Below are 27,434 nucleotides of genomic sequence, written 5' to 3'. Positions count from 1 at the left end.
GGTACATGTATGTAACAGTGTCAGATTTGTTCCTTCCTGACAAATAGTATAAACTACTTTGAGGTATCCTTTAGCATAGTGTTTGAAAGTCAGTGTTGTTTTCCTTTCATACATTCGATAAGGTCTGCGTTTGTGTAACCTTAGGCTCCATGTCCACCTAGTGTGTTTTTTGTTTTTTTAGCGTCTGCGTCTAAAAAAAAATGTTTCAGTGAGTAGAGAGTGTTTGCAGCAGCAGGCGGCCGCCCGGACAAAAAGCACACCGCCCATCGTCTTTTTCCTGAGCACTCCGCCTTTTTTCCTGCGGCCGAGCGCGTTGAAAGTTTGAAGTCTTTCAACTTTTTAGGAAGGCGCTGTTGACGTCACCGTCTCGATCCCTAAATGTCTCGGTCTCGTCTCAGTCTCTCCCTGCCTTGGTCTCGATCTCGGTCTTGTCTTGTTCTCGGTCTTGACTCGGTCTCGGAGCGCTCTAGTCTTGGTCTCAGTTAGTGTGGTCTTGACTACAACACTACTTTAGTGTCTGCCTTTCTTCCAGTTGATTCAATCCTCTCTTTCTGCCTCTTGTAAGAGTTCCAGTTTGGATCATGAAACGTGAGTTTTACACAAACTGTAGCGCATCACTTTTTGTAGGTTTAAGTGTAAAAGTTAAACGAAAAAAACCTCATTACGAGTAAGATGATCTGAGATAAACTCAAAACACCTTGCAGCCTCTTTGGCTTCAACTTATTTTCTCTTTCTGAAGTCTTTCCAGCAGTGGGTTTTCGTTTCCATGGAGCTTTAAGTCTGGACCAAAGACTACCAGCAGGTCAAAAAACCATCTGGCCAAGAAAACGATTCAAAACAACCCCGAACTAATCAGACTTTACAACTTATGTAGATACAATCTTTGAGACACGTCTCCAACACAAATGATTTTTAGAACATATACAACAAGGACATTAGTTGGTATGTAACACTTGAAGGGGAAGCTTTGCAGTTTTAACACCGGGACAGTTTTGTCAAATTTAAGGGTCTAAATGGCATTGAGGTAAAATAAAAAAAAGTTCTGAATTTGCTCCAGTAGATTTCTTGAAACTCTACTAAAAGTACGCTCGTTTCCACCAAGCGCTTTGCTTTGGTTCAGTACAGTTTGGTACAGTGAACCCTGATCTTGTTTGTGTTTCCACAGCCAACAGTACTCACATCACTAAATCACAGCGGCGTGACATCGTGTAGACAGCAAATACTTTCAGCAAAGAAGAAGAACGTGACAAAGATCAATGATTCTTAGGAAGGTCTGCGTCTCCGAGGCAAAAACAGCCTTGAAATGACTCCCTCCAAACCTGCGGAATATTTCAACATTGTGCGTTTGTCCTTTATTACCGCTGTCGCACAGGAAGTGAAGATTTTTTCAACCAATCAACGCACTGCAGTGTGTCTAGCTCTAACCTTGAGGGTCTGATTGGTACGCTTGGCCCCCCCAACAGAAAGGTAGCAAAAAATTTGGACGGTACGGGTCAGTTATTCTGGTACCCTTCCGAACTGATAAATGTGTACCTAGCAAACCGAACTGAACCGGACCACTTGGTAGAAACGGGGATTAAAGTTCTTATTTAGTCCACTGACTGGCTCAGATTGTTGTTCCCTTCAGGGGTGGGACAAAACATCGATACTGCAATTTACTGCGTCCTGACTCATGTCATACAATAGTCATGGGGCTGGAGTCGATTGCGGATGTCATTGGACGAGAACGGGTTTATTGTGTCCAACACTCATTTAGATTTGGATCTAAACTAACAAATCAAAAACACCAACGTCTACCTATCAGGATGAGGTAATCCTGTGTTTTTTGCACAAACTACTGATTTGGTCGGCTTGAAGGGAGCAAAGAAACATCTGATTGTGGTTAAAGAAAAGGATCTTACTGATGTCGTCAGCCACTTTGAGAACTAACCTCTGAGCCCGTCGATTACCAGTGATATCTGTGGACTTTCAAAATAAAGTTGCAGCCATTACCGCCTGTTTCATGGCTGCCAGCTGCAGCAATCTACTGGAGAAATGCCACCGATGTTTATCTACCTGTTAAGCCATTAGAGCCCCCCAAACAATGAAGAAAATGGAGCCCAGGTTTAAAAACAGCGAGGATTCCCCTTTTTGAAATACTGTAAAGCAAATTTATTTTGGGAACACAGAGCTTCACAAAAGCATAACTGAAGTAAATGAGAAAATAAGTAGATATTCAAAAAAGGGGAGAGTAAAAAGATATACATGAATTATAAAAATAAAATCCTCCAGTCGGATGTGGAGTGAGATGACAGTGGAAATCATTTTGTTCACCGCTGACATCGGACTCACACCCACTCTGCCAGCTTCACCTTGTAAACAGGACACTGAGGATACTCTGTGTGGATCATTTTAGTGTATGAAAATAGATTACATGGAAAGTGTCATGATTAAACCATGTGGCTGGGCGGTAACAGTCAGACACACGTCTCTGCTGTAGATGAAGCACAGTGCTGTGTGTGTGTGTGTGTGTGTGTGTGTGTGTGTGTGTGTGTGTGTGTGTGTGTGTGTGTGTGTGAGGCTGGATGAGGATGTCTGATATCTGTGCGTCCGTCCAGCTCTGTTCATAAAAAGTACAAACTCTATCTTTGAATCTAAAGATATCACGGTTTAAAATGTGTTTTCTAAAATACACCTCTTGCTAAACTATCTGTAGTGCTCTAGTACGCTAGCTGCTGGCTGTCGTTAAACTTTGGGAGGCTAGTAGAAAGTTACGTGTGCTGTAAAGTCTGGACTGAAATGCTGTGATCGGAGGTGAAGCCTCGGAGGGAGCCGTGTGTGTGTGTTTTGTGTCCTCGCTCAGGTTCAGTTGGGGATCTCCTGCTCTGCCGTCTCCTCTTTAACAGAGTCCTCTTCCTCCAGCTGCTCCTCCTCTTCCTCCTGCAAACACACGAGGCACTGTCAGATTACAAACAGCTGACCTTTAGGTGCATTAAGAGTGATGATGACTTCTGCTGACTTCTACACACTGAAGATGCATGAACACCGTGCCAGTGTTTACACCCACATTACACAATTACATCCCCCAAAACGTCACACCCAGAGTAAACCTGAAAAAACTCTGGTAATATTAAACCTGCGCCCTCATCATGTTTTACTTGTTAATGGGTTGTGTCTTAATTTACATGTTTAAAGGAAGAATATGCGATTTTTCACACTTAAATGTAGCAGAAATCAAGTGAGTCATGACTGTCTACAATGAGTGTGACACCCGAGTCCCGCTGTCTGTGGTGATGTCTGAGCCGTACCTACAGCGTGTTTACATGGACGGGACGGCCGGCCAGCTCATCACCTTTGCGTTTAAAAGTAGTTTAATTGAGGGACTAGAGAAAAAGAAGAATAACATACTGTACTCACTGCTTAACTCCGTTTCTAGATCACGCACATTTCGGGGTAAATTTACATGCAGTGTGAAGATACGATACAAAATAAAGAGCGCTAGCATTAGCATGCTAACACAACGATGCAGCGCGAGTTGTTTTGGTTTCATGCTGGTGCTCAAGGGCGACATCTGCTGGATCAAAAAATCGCATATTCTTCCTTCGATGGCATGAATATGCTTAATGATTTGAACCGTGTTTATTAGCGTTGATACACTGAGCTTTTCCGATTTTGAAACCGTTTTTTTTTTTTAAATCACCATTTCACTTTTCAACACATCTTGGACAGAGTTACTCAAAGAGCAGATGATTTACTATTTACTCGTGACAAAATGACCAGATTGTGAATGTGAGTCTTACAGCCAACACAAAGAAAGTGACACACAGCGAGCAGGAGTCACGACGGGCCAGCTGATTTAGCAAAGCAGACAAAGTGAAAGTGACAGTGGAGAGCGCTGCAGCGGTGATTAAACGACTCTGACAGATACAATTATCCCCCCTCCAGAGGTTAATGAACACATCTACACACCAGAATGTGCGATCACCAGGTTAGGATCCTCAGCCCACAACACCTCGTGACTCCACATTCCTGCAGCCAGCCGAGAGCAGACATTAGCTCTAATTCTCTGTCAGTCAAACGTGGCTGCTCTCTCGTATGGACTCTTTGTGTGCTCAAATGAATCATTAATGTCCCTGAAATATTCTGAACTCTCCCTGTTAGACTCATCCTGCAACAATCTGCTCCATGCACACATAAAATCTTTGCACTTCAAAACTTCGACATAAAACAAAACCACATTGTAAGTGATCCCCATGGCAACAGTTTTGAATACTGCACAGTGTCCCCAATGAGGGCTTGCTAATTAAAAGAAACAGAATACATATTTTAACAAAAAGCTGTGACTGGGAATTTAACTGGTAGAATAATTCAACATCAGACTCTTGGTGGAGAGAAGAACATAGCCGCCTGTGTTTTTCAAAATAAAACAACTTTCTCTTCTTTGAATTCAACACATTTTTTCAACATTTGGTCTCAAATGTCTTACGCTTGTACTTATATATGATTTAAAAAAAATCTTCATTTTCAAAGCATATATATATAGTGATTATAAATGTGAAGATGCTAAGCCAAGGATTCTACTAGCTCTGAAGCTAGGAACCCTCCCACCATGAGACTCTTGAGGAACATTGTGAATTCCATCAGCTTTATGGAAAAAATGACTTTTGTCCTGCGACTTCAAAAGGAGAAAATGGGATTTATACAAAGATAAAGACTCGTAAATATATCTTTTTTTCATTAGAATGTACCATCCATTATGTACTGTACCTGTGCCTTTTACATTCTTGTATTTGATCTTATTCATACTGTCTTGCCCAAGTCCTCACTTGTTCTGTGTTTCTTGTAAAACAAAAAATATAAAGTATAAAAATAAAGTATTAAAAAAAAAAAAAAAAAAGAAGCTCTGACGCTAAGCATGCACACAATGACAAATGCTAACATGTTGAATTAGCTGCTATAATGTTTAGCATGTTTAAAAGCAAAGTTTAGTATACCAGCATGCCAACATAAGCCAATTAGCCACAGACTTTGGCTGTTTTCGAAACCGCCTACTACATACTATTATTGAACCCAGTATGCAGTATGTACTGGTTTCTGGTCTTGAAATGCGAAAGTAAACAACAGCCCAGCTGACGGCAAACGCTGCTACAGTGTAGCATCCACTTACAGTGTGAAAAAAAAAGTGATTCATTTTGATTTTCATGATTTTGGGAATCAATAAAGAGAATTGTTGGTATCTTTGTGATTGTGATTATTTCCTCTGTTACGGTGGCTGTTGCTGTCATTTTGATCCCTGACCTGGCGCTTTGCACTGTTGGGAAACAATGATGTTGTATCACCTGTTTTCACCGTGTGGAGTTTGATATCCTGAGAGCTACTGGTACTGGAGTTGAGTTATAAGCCTACAGTAACGTGGACTGTTGTGACGAGAGGATCCAAAGCGAGCAACCAATTTAGCTAGAGCGCTGCCCACCTCCTCTGGTCACTTGCCGTCTTCCCATCGCTGCTAAAACGTGACGCAGTCAGCCTAGCTGTGCACAGTGAAGCGGCTGGTGTGACACAAAAAAGAATGGGGGTGAATTTCAATCACTCCAGTTTATGTGATTGTGGCGGCTGCACATGCTGTCATGCATGTCTGTGACGAAGCTGTACATAGATTATAGTGCCATGAAGTGACCTCTGTATTCTAAGACTGCTGGTATATTGGTTGCACTGGTATTGATTGATAGCATCCAAGAAGGCTTTTACTTCTAGCGCTCTCCTGCAGTCAGTTTAAGAAGTAAAGAATCCTTCCAGAGGAGAGTGGAAAACATCTTCAAGACCTTTAACCGAGTCCAGTTGCTTTTTGGATCAGGCCTTGAATTACCATGACCGGGATGACTGAGGACCCACACAGACAGGTGAACGTTGAGCAATGGTTAACATGGACTTCTGCTCTCCGTTGTTACTGCTCCATTCCTGCTAATGACATTGGACGATTCTTTCAGATCTAGAAGAATGAGTCTTGCCTCTTCCTCGCAGTACTTTGGATCGTACCCTCTGTATCATAACGTCACGTGAAGGCAACTTAGTTTGTCAAATGTTCAGTTCTGATGCATAAAAACAAACAACCTGTTTATTCAGTTGCATTTCAGACAACTTGAACTTGGTGTGGAAATACTACTGAAGACTGGTTGCCATGTCAACATCACGAAAGCTGCTCTGATGTCTGATGAGTACGGCTGAGACACACACAGGCTGATTAAAGCTAATCATAGATGTACCAGGGGCCATCATGATAAGTCATAACCACTCGACCCACTTACTGACACAACATGGGGTTGAAGTCGTTATGGGAAATGATTTAACTTTAATAGTGATGAGAAAACTGTGGAGGCAAGTCCCGAGGAATTTACCAGATATATTGTAAAGATTCCTCGACATATTTCACTCTTTATGACTCTTTCCAGATAACTGTTTGCCGATGCAGATTGCAAATGAACGTGTCAGACATCCTGGGATGAAGATGAGCTGAACTCGTGTATTTCCTGTAAATAAATCCGAGCGGAGGAAGTGTGCAGCTATCTGCAGACGTAGTTAAGGCATGTGTAGAAACAGTAAATTAAGGTTAGGGTTAATGCAAAGGACGGCTCGTATATCATCTCTTTACTAACAGGAACCTTGTCGCTGCCACCGGAGCCGTCTTGATATGCGGTCTCGCCTGGAGAAAAATGTGCTACTTTTTCCTGAACTCTGGATACTTTGAGGCGTCGGTCCACGGGGCCGATATAAATCTAGCTGTGGGGTGACACCTCATGAACTCCGCCATCGTATACATTCCCGCCATCCACCAAATCTCCCTGACAAGCCTGCCAATTTTCCAATTACCTGTGGCGCCATCCGTTATCAGAGGGCCGGTCAGCTCTTAAATGGGAAACAAGAGGTGGGGAGGGGCCAGAGCATGCTAACTATCTCATAAAGCCGGAGATGTGCCTCCTCTGCCTCCCCTTCCTCTGATTTAGTGCGCGTCCCTGAGGAGAGGGGTGACACCAGGCCTCCTGGCCTCTTGGGGCCTTCACAGGATTTCTCTGCTCTTTATCCTCCTCACTCACTCCAACCCCTCAACCACCCATCACTCCTGCCTCCGCCTCAAGGAGCAGACGGTGCGTCGTTGGTATTATCCTGCTGTCTGTCTGCCTGCAGCGCCTCCCCCTCCTCCTCCCCCCTCCTCCTCCTCCTGTGGGTAGAAGGGTGGCAGCGAGGAGAGATGCAGCCCAATCTCCATTCGTTTTCATGTTGTTTTTTTTTGTTTCAGTGAAATGCAGCGCTTAAAGTGATACTACAGCAGAAAATTGCCCTCCACTAGTGCCCGCTCCTCATTTATCTGCCCTCATACTCAGGCGTATGGAGTGAGTCTGCAGAAAGTGTCTGAGCAGTGTGCAATTTAAAGTGTCATAGACAGACAACACAAGCTGTCCATCATATTTGAAATGCATATTTCACCTCGGATAAGTTGTTTGTGGAGAGGTGTACTTCCTGTCAGAGAGCACAGACGAGGTGAAAAGTCTGTCTGCCAATATCTGTGCTGCAAGATGACTTTAACCTCTTTTAGAATTGGAAGCATTATTCAAAGCTGCATTCATTGATTTCACTAAGGGGCAGCAGGACATGCTTTGCGACACAACATGTTTTGGCACATTTACTTGCCTTTTAAATCTTATATTGCAAATGTTTTGCCGACATTTGAGGGGCAAGATCAATATGGATTCAGGGTTCATTACGTTGATTTGAGGAAGTTACTGAATAAACATTTCAGAGATAGGTCTCTTTAGAAGATTTATTCTCCTGTATGGTCCTCAGCAAGCTGCAACATTGTCTGCTATTGTGTGCAGCTGGTTTATTCCACAGATGTTTCACTAACAAAAACATGAAGTTAAAGAGCGATGATCATACACTGAGTGGAGTGTCAATAAAATGAGGCAGGCTAATGACACTTCCACCTACTGAACAGTAGGTACTAACAGTATACGGCACGTATAGAGGACTGTCTACTGTCAGACTGTCTAGCACTTTTCAATTCAGATGCACCCTCAGTCTCATAAAATCTGAATGTGCTTCCTTAATTTGGACTCTTAAGAACTTCAATAAAAAGTCTCATTGTAGTTAAAGTAATGTTCCTCAAGGAAGGGAGTAGAGAGACGACACACTCCTCTAGACTCTAGAGGCAAATTTAATTTCTTTGTATATTAAAGATAATGATGTTACTGCCTTGATTTCTGCAAACAATGATATTTGCAGAAGGAAGATGGAACAATCGGATGGAAATATAAAGATACAATGATTTTGTATACCAAAATACCAAATCAACTGAAGTGCATCTTATTCATCCCATTATCAGAGATCCTGTATTCAAGATAATAACATAACATGTGTGTTATTAATAATTCCATCCTAATGTCATTCAATCGAGACAATCAGGACAGACTGTTCCTTCACTGTGGACCACACAGGTTCAGATGTGGAGCCGTGTTTTGCATCAGTGGCCTCAGCAGGAGATTTTTTTAGACGCCCCCCCCCCCCCCCCCCCCGGAAGAGCCCTCAGGAGCTGATGGGCTCTGGCATTGTGGGATATCTCCATCAAGTCCCTCCAGGGAGACAAAGAAGAAGAAGTTGAGGGGGAGGGCGGGTTTGTTGTCACCGCTCTCTTTCCATAGGCTGGCGGGCGCCTCTGGCTCTAACACATACATGTATGATAATGAAATGCCACATTTTTCATTCTGGTTGGGGTCGGCCGTTTTTTAAAGGGCAGGAGCAGAGCGTCGTCTTCACGTGATGCGGAGGAGGAGGAGGAAGGATCCGACCGAGCGTTAGGTGGCAACAAAGACCAGCACAGACAGACCCCCCCCCCCCCAAAAAAAAAAAAAACAACACACACACACACACTGTACATTCAACCTCATAAAGTGGGATTAGAGCCCACTGTAAAGGAATCATAATGTACAACACAGCGTGCACTTTAATAAGCTTCCCCTTCTTTATCGAGCCTCAGAAGAATTAGCCGTTAATTAGTGTGACTGATTCTCTTATCCTGTTTTCTGCTTTCTCTGTATTTATTTATGAGTGTGTGTTACACTGCGCAGCGTGTGTATGCAGAAGAGGCTCTGCTCTATAGTGTCTCCTCGCCTTTGATGGATTCACCCCCCCCCCCCCCCCCCTCACTGTGAGATAAATGTTCAGCTGCACTGATAATAACGCAATCCTGCACGTCTCTGTGCAACCTGACAAACATCAGGGGAAGGAACGAGCATCAGGCTTTTATGTAAATGAAAATCAACGCACGGTGAACCGAACCAGATGTGAATTCAAACTGCCACGCTGCACAATTTGAATTCAATTTAGTTTATCAAACATCTGTTTCAATATTGATAAGTCAACAGTCTCGTCTGGATGTAGGTAAAGAAAAATATTGTTACCTCAATGTCAACTCCTTATTTACTTTGAGGGCTTTCCATCACATCCTGTGGCGTAGGTAGTGTTAGTTAGAAACTAAACATGTGCAGTGATCTATTGTTAATGTAACAGAAACAGCTTTAGTCATTTTGTGCTTTATAATTTCCCCTAAAGAATATAATCCCAAAACAGGGATGGGAATAGCGTCGGACAAAAAAGACGAAAAAAAAAACCCACGCCTATTTTCCCATATTTAAGTTAACTAACATAGCAGTGTTCTGAATCATCTTTAGCTATTCCACTAGTACACTTTTATGTAAAAAAGCTGAACAGAATATACGTCCCAGCAGTCATAAACGGAGAATATTCTTGCTCATAATATTGAAATATATAGAATCACATCATCTGCATATAGATATAAATCATGTAACAAAATTATTGGGAGTACTAAAATTACTTTTCTTTAGGGACAACTAAATTTGCTAAAAATATTGATTCATGTATAACTGAAGCGGCAAACTCTGCTGACAAAATGACCATTTTATACCAAAAGATTGAGTTTGGGACGCATTTTCAAATATGGTTTGTGCCATCGTTTGTGCCTTTAAAACTTCCCTTCCCAAACGATTGGGTGATGTCACCGAGATATATCGGAATTTATTTCTCCCCCATACCTGTATCAACCCAAAAATCCCATATTGGACGGGTCCAATTAATTGTTCCCATTCATACACAACTTGGGGTTAAGTGTCTTTCCCAGGGACACATCGGACATGTGGCTTCAGGAGCTGGGGATCAAACCCTCGACCTTCCTGTAGAGAGACCTCCGACTCTACCAACTGTTTTTTTTTTTCTATTGATTTAATTTCTGTATTTGGTTCCATTGTCAACATAAAGTGATTTAATAGACTACATTCATACTGTTGTAATGTAAACTGTATTCTACTGTGATCTCTCAGCACTTGTCAGGATCAGTATGTCGGCTCGTTCTCCCGTTTCCTATTAAAATGTTAAACCGTTAATAAAATTTACTGCAGACAATTCCACATTTAGTAAACAGAAGCAATTTCTTCTAAGTGTGTGTGTGTGTGTGTGTGTGTGTGTGAGTGTGTGTGTGTGTGCAGCACTGTGTGTGTCCGCCGTGTGTTAAAGTGCCTCCATGTGTGCACTGCCGTCTTGTAGCCATTCAAGAGATGACACAATTGCAGCGGGTCATAAACGGCGGCTTCATTAGCCTGTACAGGCGCTGCGTTACGCGCTACATTTAACCACCTCTGCCCCCAGTCCCCCCCCCCCTCCTCCTCCTCCTCCACCTCCTCTCCTCGGCATCCACAAACCTCAGAGCACAATTAAATTTCATGACTGCGCATATTTGCAATTCCCCATTTCATTTATTACAAAGGGCATTCTTTAACGTCCTTTTTTCTCTTCCAGGAAACGTATTTCCATTTTAGTGAGGCATGACTGATAGATACCGAGGTGAAGTTACCAGGCAACACCTAATTTAATCAGAGCTAAATTCACAAGCAGCTTCTGCTTTTTATCACCTGGTCAGACGGCTACAGACGCCCACAGGAGGAGTGTATACAGTGCCTGCTTTCTCTCTGATTCCTGTTTGAAACATTAAGAATAAAGCAGAGGATCATGCGAGTGCTGCTAAACCGCAGGACAGCTGCGGTTTCTCTGAACGAGGCTGAAAACACACGTCAGGTCTCATGAAATGACAACTAAGAGGAGGAGAGGTATTGAGCGTGTTTTACATAATAGAAAGAGATCTTCATATTTAGTAGTGCACACTGGAAACAAGAGCAGGGCTGATGCACTCACAGATGCACTCCTGAAAATGTCCAGAGAAATTCAGAAGGACTGCCCCTGAAAGCCTCCGGATCTGGTTGTTCACACATGCACCACACAGCGGGTGTCAGACGGCGGCGGTGAGGTGGGGTGCTCCCCCATGAGGGAAGACATGACGTAAAAAGAACGACATGAAGAAGCGGATGAAGCAACAGAGCAACGATATAATGAGAATATCTGCCTTCATATCAGTGCTGTGTGTAATTCAGGAAACATGTCAACAAAAGAGCGGAGAAGAACATACTGGAGAAGAGAAAACAGAGCGTTCACACATGCAGCTAACCCTTAAAACTTCTGGAGTTTTGTGTGAAAGCCCTGATAGTGAACATCTTATTTCAAAGACAGAAGCAAGACTTCAGTGCAGAGTGGAAAGAAAATGTAACAAGAACATCAGACACCTACACTGTTCCTGTCAATCGCTAACTCACATTTCTTCTTATTCGCTTTCTGCTTTTTAGTTGAAAGGACAGCTGAAGATTGGCAGGACGTATGGGCCGAGGGTGTGGGGGATCAGGAATCGAACCGGTGACCAGTGTGACAAGGACTGAAGCCTCTGTTGATGGGGCACCTGCGCTACCAACTGAGCTAAACCAGCACCCCACAAACTTCCTCTCTTTAAGGCTTTCATGTCAGCTTACATTCAGCAACTGTTTTTCTTGTACATATTTTCACAATAATTGGTAAAATATGGAATTTTAAATATTTTTGTTTCATTTGATTTTTTTATTTTAGGCATCTCACAGCCCGACTCTTGTTGTCTCGTGACCCCCACATTGGGAACCAGTGCCGATAAATTCTCTCAGGATCGACATTTTGGGGGGCTTCCCGTGTGGTGAGAGGATTGTTAGCTGTATGCAGACATCTTTTCATGGAAATGAATGAAAAGCTTAATCATTGTCCGTTCGGAGCTGATGGTTTTTCCTGCATATAATAAATGACCGCTGAAACGCTACTGAAAGATACTTCAGACACCAAACAGAATACAGAATGCTTCACACACATTCAGGTTCTGTATCTGTGTGCAGAATATGTGAATAGAGGTTTTTCCCCTCCACATCTTCAGGGCAAAAATCTGTCCAAAGTTTCCCTTTATACGTCTGTGGTGGATTCACAACAGAAATGTTGAACCAAAGTTTAGAATGTACGTTTATTGTGGAAAGCGTTAGCGTCCAGCATCCGCCCACGCAGCAGGAGTCAGGAACCGGGTTATCTTAACGAAGCCTGGTGGAGCTGCTGCTCATGTCGGCCTGTTTATGGCCATAAAATACTGAGGGTGGTCTCATGTACGCCCCGCGCTAAGAGGGTTATTAAAATGAGCCGGGTCCAGAGAAATGAACTGCCGAGGCCACAGGGGACCCGCTCTGCAATCACACACTCCTGTTTACTCCACAAATTGGCCCCTGAGAGGCGCACGAGCGTCTGTAGCGCCTAGTTAAAGTGATTGAGGTGACTCCCAGCCATCGATTTTCTCTTCGTCTTGGGCGTCCCGCCTGGCCACCCTTGACCATGTCCTGTGCTCCCTGCAGGCTACTTTAGCTTTAGCTGCCCCTGTTTAGCTGCCCCGCCGGCTGCCTGTAAATCACATTAAACTGTGGTTAAACTTTGGCCACGTTCATGGAGACGGCCCCTCATTGATGGGGTTATCATTCTCTAAGCATCTCATACACTTGAGTAAAAGCCACGACTTATCGATCGCTCAGTCCTCACGGCTTTAAGATTAAACTTGAATACAGATCAGAGAGAGTGAAGAAATTCTAATCACACTCAGGGATTTATCTTCATTCCATAAACGCAGCGATGATACTGATTAAAGCCAATCACGGTGCTAATGAAAAACGCCTCATTGAGAGAATAAAAAAGAGGCTAAAGGTGAGATTTCTCCAACGAGATAGTTGGTAAAAATACATTCGATGTGCCTCGCTCAGAGCGTCTGATGAGTAATGATGCCTATTTTTCTTTCAATTTCCTCGATATAGTAAAGCCAGCCGAGTGTGACACTTCATTAAGCTAATTAGGCTAACTTAATTACAGTCTTTCACAGGTCAAGTGATGAAAGCTTCTGATTGATGGCGCAGCTTGTAAAGGTAATCTCCGTCTGAACATCAGAATGAGCATTAACGGCTACAAACATCAATAATTACAAACACTTAAGCCTCATAAACAGCCGGCAGAGGAAACACTCTCCTTACTGTCATATGTACATAAACAGAAATGAATGCTCCGCGGTCATAAAAGAACTTCAAATACTAACTGTTTGCTGAGTAGGAGGAGGCCTGTAGCTGCGGAGGAAGTGGAGAAAATGAAACTTTCACGCACTGTAATTTCAACAGTTGCAATCCTTTTGATGACAACACATCGGAGAGCGGCTGAAGTGGTGCATCCCACACGAGTTCACAGCTGAGTACTTTAAACACTGCCGGGGCAACTTTAAGAGCTTTTGGCATTTCAAACCTTTTATCCAAATCTCCTGCTTTTCTGATTCACCGTGTAGCTCAGCGGGCCGGGCGGCGCTGCAAGGGTGTAAATAAAGCTTTAAACAAGCGGCGCCTGGCCACGCTAACAGGCTGGAATTAAAGGCCGTCCGTATATTACAGCAAGACTGTCACTTTATTACTGAAATCAATTCAGCGAGGGCCCCGGGGAGACGGCAGGAGGGATGTGGCCTCGGTCAGAGCGAGGTTTATCTAAGCCAAGCAGGCTGACAGAAACACAGCGTCTATAATGAACTCCAGCCTGTCCAATAAAGCCTTTCATTGGCCCTTTGCACAACAGAAACACGCCTGCAACGGCACCAGCGATCAGCTCCAGCCTGTTCCTGCGAAACTGTAAACCGGCAGCTCCTCTGTAATGATTACCGCTCCGCAAACATCTCGACAATCAGGTCGTCAGAGACAGAATCAGAGACAATAAGAAAAGCAGACAGAACCGGCAGCACCTGATTTGGGTTTATGATTCTAGTGTTAACACCACCAACAAATACATGCTCTTCCAAATTCGTCAGACAGCAACTGCCGTCACGTCTGGGTTCATAAAAAACCAGAGGTGCGCACCGTCCTTCGACAGATACTTGATGCTGACCAGCGGCCAGTTTGATGACCTGTAAGCTTGGATCAGGTCTCTCTGACGGACACAGACTATCGCTGTCTTGTTTCATCTGTCGAGCGCCCGTCCATCTGTCTCTGCTGAGTGGCCGTTTCACCGTACTGCACTAGTCACACGCCGACGGACATTTGGCTTGTACAGCGCTATAAACTCAATATCAGCAGATTTTACTGAGAATTTATGGCAAGAAAATGTGCCCAAAGATTATCCACATCTCTATCAGTTTACTGAAAAAAAGTTGTGATTCATGCATTGTCATGGTTTGTCAGCAAGAAAGGAAAGGCAAACAACTTAGAATGTGGCTGCACTGTGGCTCACGCTGCCGCCTCACAGCGAGGACGTCACTGGTTTGAATCCCCGTCGGACAGGAGCCTCTCTGTGTGGAGTTAGCATGTTCTCCCCATGCATGTGTGCGTTCTCTCCGGGTACTCCGGCTTCCTCCCACGGTCCAAAGACATGCTCGTTAGGTTATTTGGTGAATTGCCCGTAGGTGTGAGGTCTCTATATGTCAACTCTGTGATTGACAGGTGAACAGTCCAGGGTGTAACCCCGCCTCTTGCCATATGACGGCTGGAATCTGCTCCAGCCTCCTGCGACCCGAACGGGAAAAGCTGTATAGATAATGGATGGATTGGACGGACATAATAGCTCACAAATATCTGACGGACTAAGGCAGCTGTAGACCAGCGACTCCTCTGTCTGTGAGGTTGAAATGCTGTTTTTGTCAGCAGGGTCTGGTGGCTTTGAAAGAACTGATGTCACTGCTTTTTCTGTTTTAAAAAAAAAAATCTGTTTCCTCTTTAAAAGAAGAACCTGTCTTTGCAGGGATCCTTTCTGTACTGTACTGTCAGCGACAAACACAACAACATTTTGAGGACCGTTCTGATCAGGAGGATTTTCTTCTAAGTTTAACGGCGCCATCATAAGAAGCCGTTAAACTGCTGCAGGCTGAAGTAATCTACTGGTGCAATTCAAAAGCTTTTTCAGACCCCAAAATATGCAGAACTCAGACACCAGGATTGAAATAGCAGGACTTGATAGACTTGATACTTTTGTCTTAAGACGCGGAGAGACATCTTCCTGATGTGACTGTGACCTAAACGTTTTTGGAACTCTTCTCGGACCAAAAAGAGAAAAGCATCCTCTTCATGCTGCACTTGCTTCAAGCAAACCTCTGGAATCTTTTGAAATACAGAAACAGGTCGCCGTTCAAACAAAGACATTAAACCAAAACTGTGGTCAGCATCAAACACTGTAAGATCCTCTGCTTCCTGCTTCCTGCGTCCCCCCCCCCCCCTCCCCTCAAGAGTCATACATCTTCCTCAAAGATAAGAGCTGTGGCTGCAGGGAGCTTTGACAAATCACTTCCTGCACCGCTCTTTGTAGCAGACTGCCATGCAGAGGAGTTGACCGCGAGCTATCTCTGCCGGCAGCTGAATCTCAGTGGCTGCGATCAGGTAATATTCTGCACTTAATGCTGGCATTTAAGAAACATCCTCCCCCCACAGGCGAAAACGGAGCACGGCTTGGCATTTAAAAGCAGATAATAAAACTTTCCTTAAATACAGCTCTCATCTCAGAGTGCTTTTTTGATGCCCTTAGTGGAGTCAATTATCTCCCCACACTTGCTATTACTGAGACACTCGGAGCACCTTGCGCCTTAAAAGGTCTGTACACCATGCTTTCTCAAAAATGTCACGTTCTTAACTGCCTCTCCAAACGTAGACCCTGCAACATTTCAAACGTCATACACGTTGATTTAAAGATGAAAAAAGATGATTTAAAAAGAAAAAGCATTTCTAACATATACAGTAGATGAACCCTTTGAAACACTTCACAGTTCTTCAAACGAGTCGTCTTTGATCAGTAAAAGGAACAGAGAGGGAAATAAGACGTTCACACTTATTTGTCACGTCAATGAAGAAGAAGAAGAAGAAGAAGAAAATGTTATCCTCCCGTCAGCAGTGAAATGTCGCTGTGCTCCGGGGGCAGAGGGAGCTGAAGCTCGGAGGTTTGAACATTTGATGTTAACAAGTGGGAGGAAGGAGGAGGAGGAGGAGGAGGAGAAGAGGAGGATGGAAGCAACTTCACAAGAACAAGAGGAGACAGGAAAGTGTACGACATGGCAGAAGAAGAAGAAGAAGAAGAAGACGCTGAGCGGGGAACTACAGAGACTGGTGTAATGATCCGTGTTTGTTTAAGATCGGCAGTGCAAAAGAAAAATGAATGAATACAGTGAACAATAACAGTAAGGTAACTTGATTGAAAATGTCCAAACAAGTCTCACAAGTACAAAACATTTGCATATGGTGAACGGGTAGATTGCTTCATCCTGCAGCTGTGAAACAAGCTGTGATGGGGGCAAAATAATCCTTCAAGGAAAATTCCCCGGATAAAAGAAAGTCCACTAAAGGACCTGTTAACACAACCACGATTTCAGCAGTTTTTTCATTTCACCATTTGGCCGTTTGTGGTGAGAATGCAAAGTGTTGAAAGCAGGTTTGCACCATCTCCACCACGGTGTAACCTGGCAACACGCAGTTCCTCCTAAACTGAGACTTTTCGACTTTTCACACATGCACATTACGCTTCCAGTCAATAGCCTTGACCGAGCAGGCGGACTACAACAACGATGGCCGACTCCTGAGTTCTTTCTGTGAAAATGTCGACTGGCATGCCTCCCAGCGAACTTTGTAGTTCAGGGTCAGTTGGAGTAGTCGTATTCTGATTTGGGTGATACTATCAAAACGTTATCGTCTAAATGTGGACCTTTTTTTTTTTTTTTTTTTTTTTTTAAGCGATTCAGGTTTCAGTGGAAGATTATTCGTGTAAACGCGACCTTAAAGTTCTTGTTTCTGTCAATGACCTGCTCACACTGCAAAAAACAAAATCATAACCAGTGTGTTTGTTGAATTTCATGACAATAATATCTCAGTACACTTCATTTTCTCCTAACATTGTTGCGTAAAATAGATTGTTTAATTTAATTACCACAATCACATTGCTAATTCTATTAGCCCATAAAGAGCACTTTTCAGTACACGAGTCCAAACAAAATCAAGAGTTCTTCTGCATGGACTCTTATTTCTAATCAAACGCTCCCATAACAGAGATCCCAACGCTGGCCACCATGACCCTGACAGAATCCAAACTCACCTTTGAGGACGAGTTGTCACACTCCTGGCAGATCCAGCCGTATCCCGTCTGCTTGGGGGATTTCTTCAGCGGGGGGTCCAGACACCCGAAGTGATAGCAGAGCTGGCACTCGTCACACCTGAGGGACGGACGGGAAGGCCTGGTGTTACTGCTCACATAAATAACACCCTCAGTCTTTACAGTGACGAGCAGCTGTGATGGACGGTGACGGGGCAGCTCGTTGGCAGTCATGAGACTTTGTTAATGCATTTTAAAGTTCCTCCAATCACCGCGCCGCCTTGACCTCACACCGCCGCTAACCGTCCCGTGGTTCACATCAGCAGGTAGATAAATAAAGGCCTTGTTAGTGTCAGCTAAATGTCTGAGCGGTGTCCTGAAGCTAGGGAACAAGGGGACAGGAAACACTGAGGACACATGGAAACCTTTAAATAAAAACATGCTGCTGCAGAAAGAGGATTACTGCTGGTACACAGAAGCTGAATTGATTCATCACATCCTATATTTACAGATTTTATAAAGTTTGTCAGACAAGTTCAGAATATGGACGATTAGGTCGAACCTCAACGTTTCTCAGAGGAACAAACTGCATGTCCACTCACAGGTGATTTATTCTTTAAAGGCTGATTTTAACCCCCCTGCAGGAGTGCATATGTGGGTAATTCTATCAACCTGCTCTCCTCCTGTGAACTGACTCGAACTGACTCGTCCTCCTCCTGCAATTACATCCCACCCAGAGTGATGCTCTTGTTTTTTTTTTTTTTAAATGATCGTGTGAACTTTTCTCCACATGGAAGCGCAGCATGTTTGTCTGCTTTGTTCCTTTTTTTTTTTTAAAGACTTTTGAGTGAAAATTAAGAGATTGCAAAATGTTTTTTTTCCTCATCCAAAAGACAGAAATGTGATAAGAGTTCGTAGGACTCTTAATGAAGTTGTGATGTTTATCCAGTCTGCATGCATATTTAAGGTTCATGTGTAAAACACTTTTTTTTTTTTACAAGATTCAGTGATTTAAAAGGATTTTGGAGGAGTAATTACAATAATTTACAGTTATTCAACGATTAAATGTTTAATTTCTAACATTTATAATGTACAAGGATCATTTTAAATGTATAAAATGTCACTAGTTAGCAGGTGACTATACTGCTGCTTCTTTAAAACTGTGCCTTTGAGTAACTTTGATGTGAGGAGAGAAGGGAGTTTGAGCCGAGCCACACAGTTTTTTTCTAGGTTTTCTTGACGCCTTTTTCTGGAGATAGGACAGTGGATAGAGTCCAAGATGTTACCTCAAAGAACAACAGGAGTCCCTGCTCTACTGCTGCCTCAATAGATTATTTTAGGGTTATTGTGTCACACAGAAGTTGTGTTGGATCAAAACCATTTTTAACACCAAAGTAATACACAATAACACATGATTGCTAAATAACCGCGGCATGAAGAGGTAGACCAGCAACTCCCTTCTTCTGCAAATATATTGTGAAATATGGGAGCCTTCAATACATGTTTCTATACATCCATGTGCTGCTGTTGTCTTCTCTGTACACTTTTTATTCGTGCTATCAGATGTTTGAAACCTCCAGATCCACTTGTAGTATTTCTCGCTCTGTTTCTTCAAACCCCTCACATCGTCCTTCTTCCCTCAGTAATGGAGACGAATGGAGAGGGTTCAGGTTGACCTCCCCGGCTGTTAAGCTGTTATCAGATTTTCATTGGAGAATGTGAATCTCCGCCATTGATTAGGACATAATTGGCTCTAATTGTGGAGTGTGTGTTTGTGTGTATGTGTGTTTACCGGGCAGAGGGGGGAGCCTGTTGAAGGGCAGTCAGCCTCATAAATGATTAAAAGAAAAGTCTCCTGTCTTTGGGCTGCAGTCACAGGTCAATCTACGGCTGGCTCTGATGCACCCTCCACTTTAATGTATTTTATCGTCAGTCGATGCACTATCGAGTCCCCCCGGCTGACGTCTGCTGGCAGGTGTTTTACTGGCTCTGCTAACCGGAAATGTATTGAGACAGAGATAATCAAAAAGAGAATAAAAGGACACTTTCTTAATCTGCAAATCAGTCAATTTATACAAAGATTTATAGTTTTTTATAGTTCTTGTTTGTTTTTCAGTATCAAAGGATTAAGACTACAGTGTGTTTCATTTAAGATGCAATTAACAGTGTCTTATAGAAGATTTAAATTAAAGGTGAAAGCTGTTGCCCAGTTAGGAGACAGTGCGGGTGCTTTTGGGGATCTACATATAACTTTTAAATCGAGTACATACTTTTTTTCTTGTCAGCGTTATTTTTTCAGCTGACCTCCTCCCTGTCGATAAAATGATCTGATAATAAATCAGTTAAACGAATGATTCTGCTTCTCTTTGTTCTCATTCTTCTGTCTTTTCTTGCCGTACTTTAATGAAGAACATCATGAAATCACATGAAACACTCAGTCCAAGAAGCTGTCTGTGCATGATTTGTGTGTTTGGATATCAGTTAATCGTCCTCAGCAGTGGAGCCAGCGTTGTGCTGGATGTTTGAGCTGAAAGAAATTAGTCAGTTTGATTGTTTGAGAGCTGATAGATCTTCAGATGGACCCAAACTGTGACTCAGGCTTAAACTAAAAAGATGCTCCAATTTCTTTGGGAGAGATGGGAGCTCGTCTAAGAGTTTGCTGCTGGATTTATCACCTCCAACTTAAGGAAGGGAACTTCACTCAGCCTGTGGGCGTGACACAGCGAGTGTTAACTCCATGCCGGAGTGTGAGTGTGGAGGGAGGGGACAATCCGAGCCTGTTTGCGACACAAACACAAACTTTAAGTGGACGTATTTAGTTGGGAACTTTTGCCCCAAAGGACGACATCGCAGCCATTACAGCCTGTTCCCAAGCTGCCGGCTGAAGAGAGGAATCAAATGAAAATCTTTCGTTCCAGTTATTTAAAACCCAGAAATAAGAAGACAATTATTGCCTGGATTTGAAACGTCCTCTGGTGACTTGTTATGACTAAGAATAAGGGCCAACACCAAAACATAAAGCCAAAGCTGCAATTAAGAAGAATTATCTTGTAATTAACCAACAGAGCTCTGTGGGACTCCACTGAGACCGAAGAGCCAAACCCTATACCACATAAAGTTATGGAAGGAGGAGACTGAGGCAAGATATACAATAATTCTGATAATGAAGCTTATAGTGTTTACACATTAAGTGAGGAAGATTTACTGAAATCAGGGAAGACATTTAATTGGCAGAGGTAATTGGCATCTTATGAGTTGTAGGAGCAGAAGCTAACAGCTGCTGCACATTAGCAAAGATATGCAGAGGCAGGTGGATCGCTCACATACACACACAGACGCACACACACTGACACACACCCACGCACACACACAGCGAGAGGATCTTGGATGGGCTGAGCAGGCATATCTGCCCGGGTAACGATGGGAATTTAAAGCGCCCTCCGGCCACCCAGTGAATAGAAGACAAATGACCAAAGTGTGTGTGCTCCGCTAATGAGCGCGCTCCTTTTGTTGCACACAAACCGCTCAATTGATTTCACATGAATCTGCAGCTAAGGAGAGGAGGAAGGAGCAAACTCTTCAGTTTCTCTGCTGGAGACTTTTGAAGACCTTCCAGACTCACAGGAGGGCTCGCTCGTTTTTTATTCAGCAACGCCGTGACGACTGCGCGCTCGCTAATTACCCCCACCTTAATGAATCTTTTGTGATGTTTGCTGTGTACCTTTGAGTTAAAGCAGTGCTCACTGATGCGGGGACATCGTTTTCTGTGCGTGTGATAATGCGGTCTTTAATCTTTATTCATCCATGCGAGGTGGGCACCGGGCTTCACTCTCACTACTTTATCAACGCTAACTAGCTTAACATTTGGACGGTTACACAACTTCAAACTGAGGGCTGATCGACGCCACTACCTGAAAACGTCTTATGACAGCATGTTGATAGATTTCATTCAATCAGGGGAAGTGGAAGTGTTAGTGGGGAGATCAGCTTTGGGGAAACACGTTGGCAGTATTGACATTTGAGGGAAGAGCCCCAAATGAAGAAAGATCAAAGCCTGGCTACACACGATGATTGATGATTTTCAAAACTTGGGAGACCACGGTCATGACGACAGTTTCAGCAGTTTTGTGTAAGGCTACTTCCTACAGGGCGGCTGTGGCTCAGTGGATAGATTCGTCGTCTCTCAACCCGAAGGTCGAGGGCAGTTTGTAGTAACGATTTCACAGTTCTAAGTTAATCTAAAACCAAAAACTTGTTTGATAAAACGTGACTTCAGAAGAAAAGCCGATATGGAGGATGATCAACGTACTCAGCTGGTTGTGTGGTACGTCTTGCACGAGACATTACAAAGGCACTCCAGGTTGCTGCCATTATTCCACCAGCTGCTCTTCCTTTTTAATATTCCACTTTGTTGATGTTTGTGGATGAGTATTTGGACATATAACCGGTTGCAACAAGCCTCCAATAGAAATCTAACTGAGAATTTTTAGTGCATAAACGAGCTGATTGCTCGTCGTACCACCACGTAGTACCCCCCATAATTAGATTTTTTTTTTTGTTTTAGTCACTAACAAAGAAAAAAACTCCACAAATATTTCACTCAGAACTTAATGGATGCCACATCACCCACATGTTCTCACAGTCTGTGCTTTCAGCCAGTGTTACTCTTGTTAACTACTCGGTTCATGAGGAAACAGACGCTTGAAACTTCTGTTTGATCCATTAAAGCCAAATGAAGCAATGTTTTTTGGAGTCAGAGCGTGGACATGAATCTACATGATGTAACCAGTGTGTCTCTCAGAGTCTTCACTGTGTGAGCCTCTCTGCTCCCAACGCTGCCCTTACACACTCGCCACAGCAAGGTCCTTGATGTTATCAAACCAATTTGTCCCCGCTTTAATCATTGGCAAAATTGAGCAGCACCCCCCCCCCCCCCCTCCTCCCTCCCTTGTACTTTGGAAGCAGACAAAATCCAATCACTCATAAGAGAGTGTATTGATTGATGTAATCTTATTGGAGGTGAGGTGTTGGAGGGGACATGATTGATTGCTTTTGTCTGCTACACGTGTTGCACTCGGTTGGCTATTCGTGTCCACTTTCATCTGGTGTTTAATCTCTGTGTGAAGTTCTCAGATCCCGTCCCACCCCCAGGGCGTCACCCCGGGGACCCGGTCCTCGCCCAGCAGTGCTGATGGCCAACAAATGTGAGTCGTTTTTTTTTTGTTTGATCTCACCCACGTCTTAAAAAGGACTGTCACATCTCTGCCCGGGTCTCATAAAAACAGGAAACTCCAAGTCAAGGAACAGCAAGAAGCCTTTAGTTATCCACAGAACCTCCTGACATTTTCACTGAAATAACATCCCAGCTATTTTAAATAAAAGTTTTATGAGACTTAGATGAAACAGTATACAATTGAGTCATTCATTGGTCTAAATGCCGGACCTCTAGTCTCAGAAATATTGCAAATTGGCGAGAAAAAAAAGCAAAATAAAGACATTATCTAAGACTTATGTCCTAATATACCTCTCTAAGCGTGGATTCAAATAATGCAATAGGTTACTTTATAAATGCTTCAGTTTTACTGCTTGTAATGGAATTTCTAAATTGTATATATTCATTTAACACTCAATAACCAGCGTGGTGTTTCATTGGGAGTTGGTAAGCACAGACAAGTCTATACAACTTTGGACCAAAACACCTCTTATCCGAAACACTACTTGCTCGTGTCACCGATGTTGGCACAAAGTTTTTAAATAATGGTAACGATGACAACACAGCAAAAGGTTGAAATCAGTATTTATTAAACTGATGCTCCATATCCTCATATTTTGGGGTCTAAACGATATCAACAGGAATATCAAAAGTTTTGGAAATGGTAAAGGAACTTGAGCTTGTAAAGCGCTTCTCAAGTCTTCGGACTACTCAAAGTGTTTTTTTTACTGCAGGTCACACCTACACATTCACACACTGATGGTAGAGGCTGCTGTGTAAAGACCAAATTGGACATGTTGCTGCAGGAGTAAGGGATCTAACCCCAGATCTTCTGGTTGAGGGACGACTGACTCTACATAGATCAGCATTTTGATGCTTTCTCTCAGCTACATGTTAAAATCCTATTTGATTATTTCATTACTGAAGTACAAAACTGGACTCTTCTATGCTCCAGAAGTGAGACGCTCCTGTTGTGGCCGCCATGTTTTTTTGCTCATATGTCACTTGGCTGAGGCCGAGTCTGCACAGGTAGTTGGAAGCTGTGAGAAACCGAGGTCAGGCGTACACATGCCACAGTATTTTTTACGCAAGAGTCAGGATAAGGGCGTGTCCTCTTGCTGTAATCAGCATACGATGACTAACACAATCCTGATCAAACCGGGGATCACCATTTAAACTCAATGATTTAGATCCCCAAACATGTAACCCAGGTTAAAAAAGACTGGAATCCTCTTTATCATAAGTAACCATTGGCTGTTGGTCTGATAGAGCCCGAAGTCGTGGTGTAGAGAAGGAAAAAAAACCCTGTTCCTTTAAATCTGAGCAAACTTTTCTAGATCTGAATCCAGCTTCTAAACTGTAACCATTCTCCTTGTTTTGATCAATGTTTAGAAAGCCTCAGCTCTCGTGTTCTCTGCTCTTTCTAGAAACCAAAACCAGATCACCGAAACAAAACAAAAATCAACAACACAAACATGACACACACTGACAATGAGACAGAGGACGGTTTGGGTTATCGATGCTCGATGCCGCTCTGAACCCTCGGTCACGGCTCCGTGTATTGACGGTGGATTTGCAGCCTCAAAAAAAAAAAAAAAAAAAAAAAAAAAAAAAGGTCTTTTCTCTCCAGCAGCCCAAGTGACTGAAACAAGGCAGTGAATTTATCACAGGTGGGCAATGCAATTATCTGGGGAGTGGCCACGTGATGGAAATCAATATGACACAAAGCACTCAGCCATTGACTCTCATCCATGACAGAGTGTGCCGCTCTCTGCCCATAGAAAGGAGTGGATTATTGGACTCTGTGAGGCTCCTACTTTTTTTGATTTACTGTTGGGTCAGCGCAACATTATAAAGGAGCCATTGTTTTACAAGAGAGGGGGGGAAGTAATGAATAGAGAGCTGAAGTCACACCTAGTCAGAGCGGCTGCCTTTGTGAGCTCATCTGGACATTTAAACTAGATGAAGGGAAAAGAAGGGGACAGATCTCTGCAGCTGTTTGGAAAGTGAAGGTTCTCGTGTTTTCCAGCAGGGGGCCCCAGTGAACCACCGGGAGAGAAGTCAATTTCAGCAGCAGGTCTGTGGCCTCACCTCTGCGGGACAAAGTGGAGTCCTGCAGAGTCGGACCCGGCCACATATCCAGTTGACTAAATAACAGTGCCTGAACCTCAACGCGTTAACTACCACTGCAGTCTTTTTGGACTGTTTCTAAATGTTGCAGGTCAAGATTTAGGATTGAAGTCTTTACTGCCATTGTGCAAGAAGATGAAACAGCAAAGAAGCTTTACTTTTCCAAAACGTGGGAATATTGTGCATTGCTATTTTATTAAAATGACAAATGAAAGTGCTGAATACTAAGAACTGCCCTGACAGTCCTGTTGACCACATGCATTACAGACAGCTTGTCATTTTAACATTCAACCCTTTTCCCTATGATCTTTAGGCTGAGTGCCATTTTTTCCTGGAACACATTTTATTGTTTTTTTTTTACACCATTGCAAAGCCAACATCTTCTGCTTTAAGCTCAAACAAAGAAGAATTAACCCATATTAATTAATTCATACGTCATTTTACAACATCTTCTTCCTCTTTTAAACATCATATTGTGAAATGAAAATCCCTTTCCTGATCTCTTTAGGTTTTTTTTCTGTTCTTGTGAGTTAAAGATTCACTATCTTAGTCATTCCAGGGGAGAACGAGCTCAACATGTGTCGATGAAGGTTTTAACCGTGCATTGGAATACATATGAGATAGAGTTGTCACCATCAGAATGAAAATGTTGAAACTATACGAGTCAGAAGCGTCATGCCCATTCAGGCATGGGGGGGGGGGGGGGGGGGGGGGTCTGGATCCCCCCCAGATTTTTCTAATTTATTTTTATTAACAAAAGGCTATTATTTTTCTATGAAATGTAGTAATGAAAGATAATATTTCAGGTATGATAAAAAGCTCTGGAGGAGAGTAAAGGTTTCCTCAGACTTTCAGACACTTTGCCTTTGATTAGAAATATTTCAAAATAAATGAGAAGGACCCCTTGACCCCTCTCTAACTTAGCGCCCCCAGAATTTTGGTTTGCATGACGCCCCTGATATTAAACAATGAAAGATATCAATACCTGTTACGAAACCACGGCAACGAAAACAGAAGTCCTGACCACCCACAACTCAGAGACTTCTGCAAACTCCTGCAAGCTGTCTATAATTTCACAAATCTCTTCTACGCTCACTCTCTGTCGTTGGGTTGTCACGACGCACACGTGTAGTGTTTTCATCTTTATGAGATCCGAACATCAGTATTTACCAACCGGTGAATTCGAACAGATAACAGCGGCTCTCTTGTTGCAGCTTTGTGATTAAAATATGACTAAAGACGTGTCGTTTATTAAAGCTAAAGTACTAAACGATACCATCTTTTAGTTTAATAACGGATATCTTCACATTTTATAACGCATGGTATCGAAAAGTCTCGACATTTTGACAACCTAACCGACTCCTCACATTCATCCGCTTTTATTTCAGGTAGAAAATTATAGACATGATAACATTTGATCGATTGCATGTTGATTGTTTTGTTTTTAATGGTTCTGCAATCTTCATCCTCATGTTTAAGATCACTTGATTCTCAGATTTAATATGAATTATAAAATAAATATGCAGATACTCCATACATGGTGAGAATGAGCGCCACAACCTTTTTTTGTGGTTATTGATCTTCTGGTTGTTGGAGAGTAAAAAAAAAACTATATTGAGTTGATCAATGAATATAGAGGGCTTTGTGGTTCATCCTCAGAGGTGTATGATTTAATTATTGGGTTGGGAGGCAGCATCTCAGTAAAGAGATGATCAGACTGAAGCCAGCGGAGGAGGGAGAGGATTGGAGTGCGCCCACACTGGGGCAAAATCGCTGCGATAAAGAGGGAAGAAGTTGAGGAGTAATAGATTTTAGCTGCTTGGCCACACTTCCCACACAGCCCCGGTCCCAGCTCGGGTGTTTTCTGTTTTAATAGGGCGGAGGAGAAGGGAAAAAAAAAAAAAAGGTGAAGTCAGCAAAAACAAAATGCCGCCATTAAATCATCTCCCCGGATCTGGTGTCAGAGCAGTAATGGGAAACGCACTCATCATCGGAAAGGTTACTGCCTTCCAGAACCTCCCCTGCTAGCTTTTCTCTCTCTTTATCCCTCATACCCTCCCCCACCTTCCTCCTCCGTCTCATCCCCGAACCAAACCAGAAACCAAGCTGTAGCAGAGCTCATCTCTGGTTTGCAGGCTGCTGTTTGCGTCCCCCGAGGACCCCGGGGGGTCGAGGATGAGGGATTGGGGCGGCTACAGTTCTCCACGGTGAGTTGGTTCCATTTCGCCGAGATGTTCGGACCCCAAAATGTCTCTTTCTGCTTTCCCACACTGTTGTTTAAATAAAAGAGGCAGACGTAGAGGCCTTTTGGTTTTTTGGATTTTTAAGTCGGCTTTTTACACAACAGGAGGAAGCAGCTGTATCTGGGTTCAACAAAACTTTAAACGTTAGACTGATCTTTTGGCTTTTCTTGTGTTGCCGTTAAGAAATGAACCACCTTCAAAGCATCTGTACAAACAGATTCAGACTCAATACCAATAAAAGCTCCAGGATTTAGTTTTGCAGAGATTTATTGTCAAATGCTTTTTCAGAGGTTGTTGATCAACCTCTAATCTCAACGACTCAAGCATTGATT

The 27,434-nt window shown here is 43.1% G+C and overlaps 1 protein-coding gene across 4 annotated transcripts in view; it reads right to left on the bottom strand.

Moving 5' to 3' along the window:
* Positions 1-203: 203 nt before the first annotated feature.
* The window catches only part of phf14 (PHD finger protein 14), a 72,350-nt gene continuing 45,119 nt past the window's right edge, over positions 204-27,434 (bottom strand). For 2 of the 4 annotated variants that reach the window (XM_061059938.1, XM_061059939.1), the window contains exons 17-18: positions 17,521-17,638; positions 204-2,919 (exon numbers count right to left, since the gene is read on the bottom strand). In XM_061059938.1, the coding sequence (XP_060915921.1) occupies positions 2,845-2,919; positions 17,521-17,638 (193 nt within the window). In that variant the 3' untranslated portion in view covers positions 204-2,844. Of the gene's footprint in view, positions 2,920-12,774; positions 12,835-17,520; positions 17,639-27,434 lie in introns of those variants that run through there. The other 2 variants (XM_061059941.1, XM_061059940.1) reach the window with 2 other exon arrangements.

This window comes from Labrus mixtus, chromosome 16 (genome assembly GCF_963584025.1).
Source record: "Labrus mixtus chromosome 16, fLabMix1.1, whole genome shotgun sequence".
NCBI lineage: Eukaryota > Metazoa > Chordata > Actinopteri > Labriformes > Labridae > Labrus > Labrus mixtus.
Note: the sequence above shows the minus strand (reverse complement) of the source record. Positions and strands in the feature narration are given on the sequence as shown.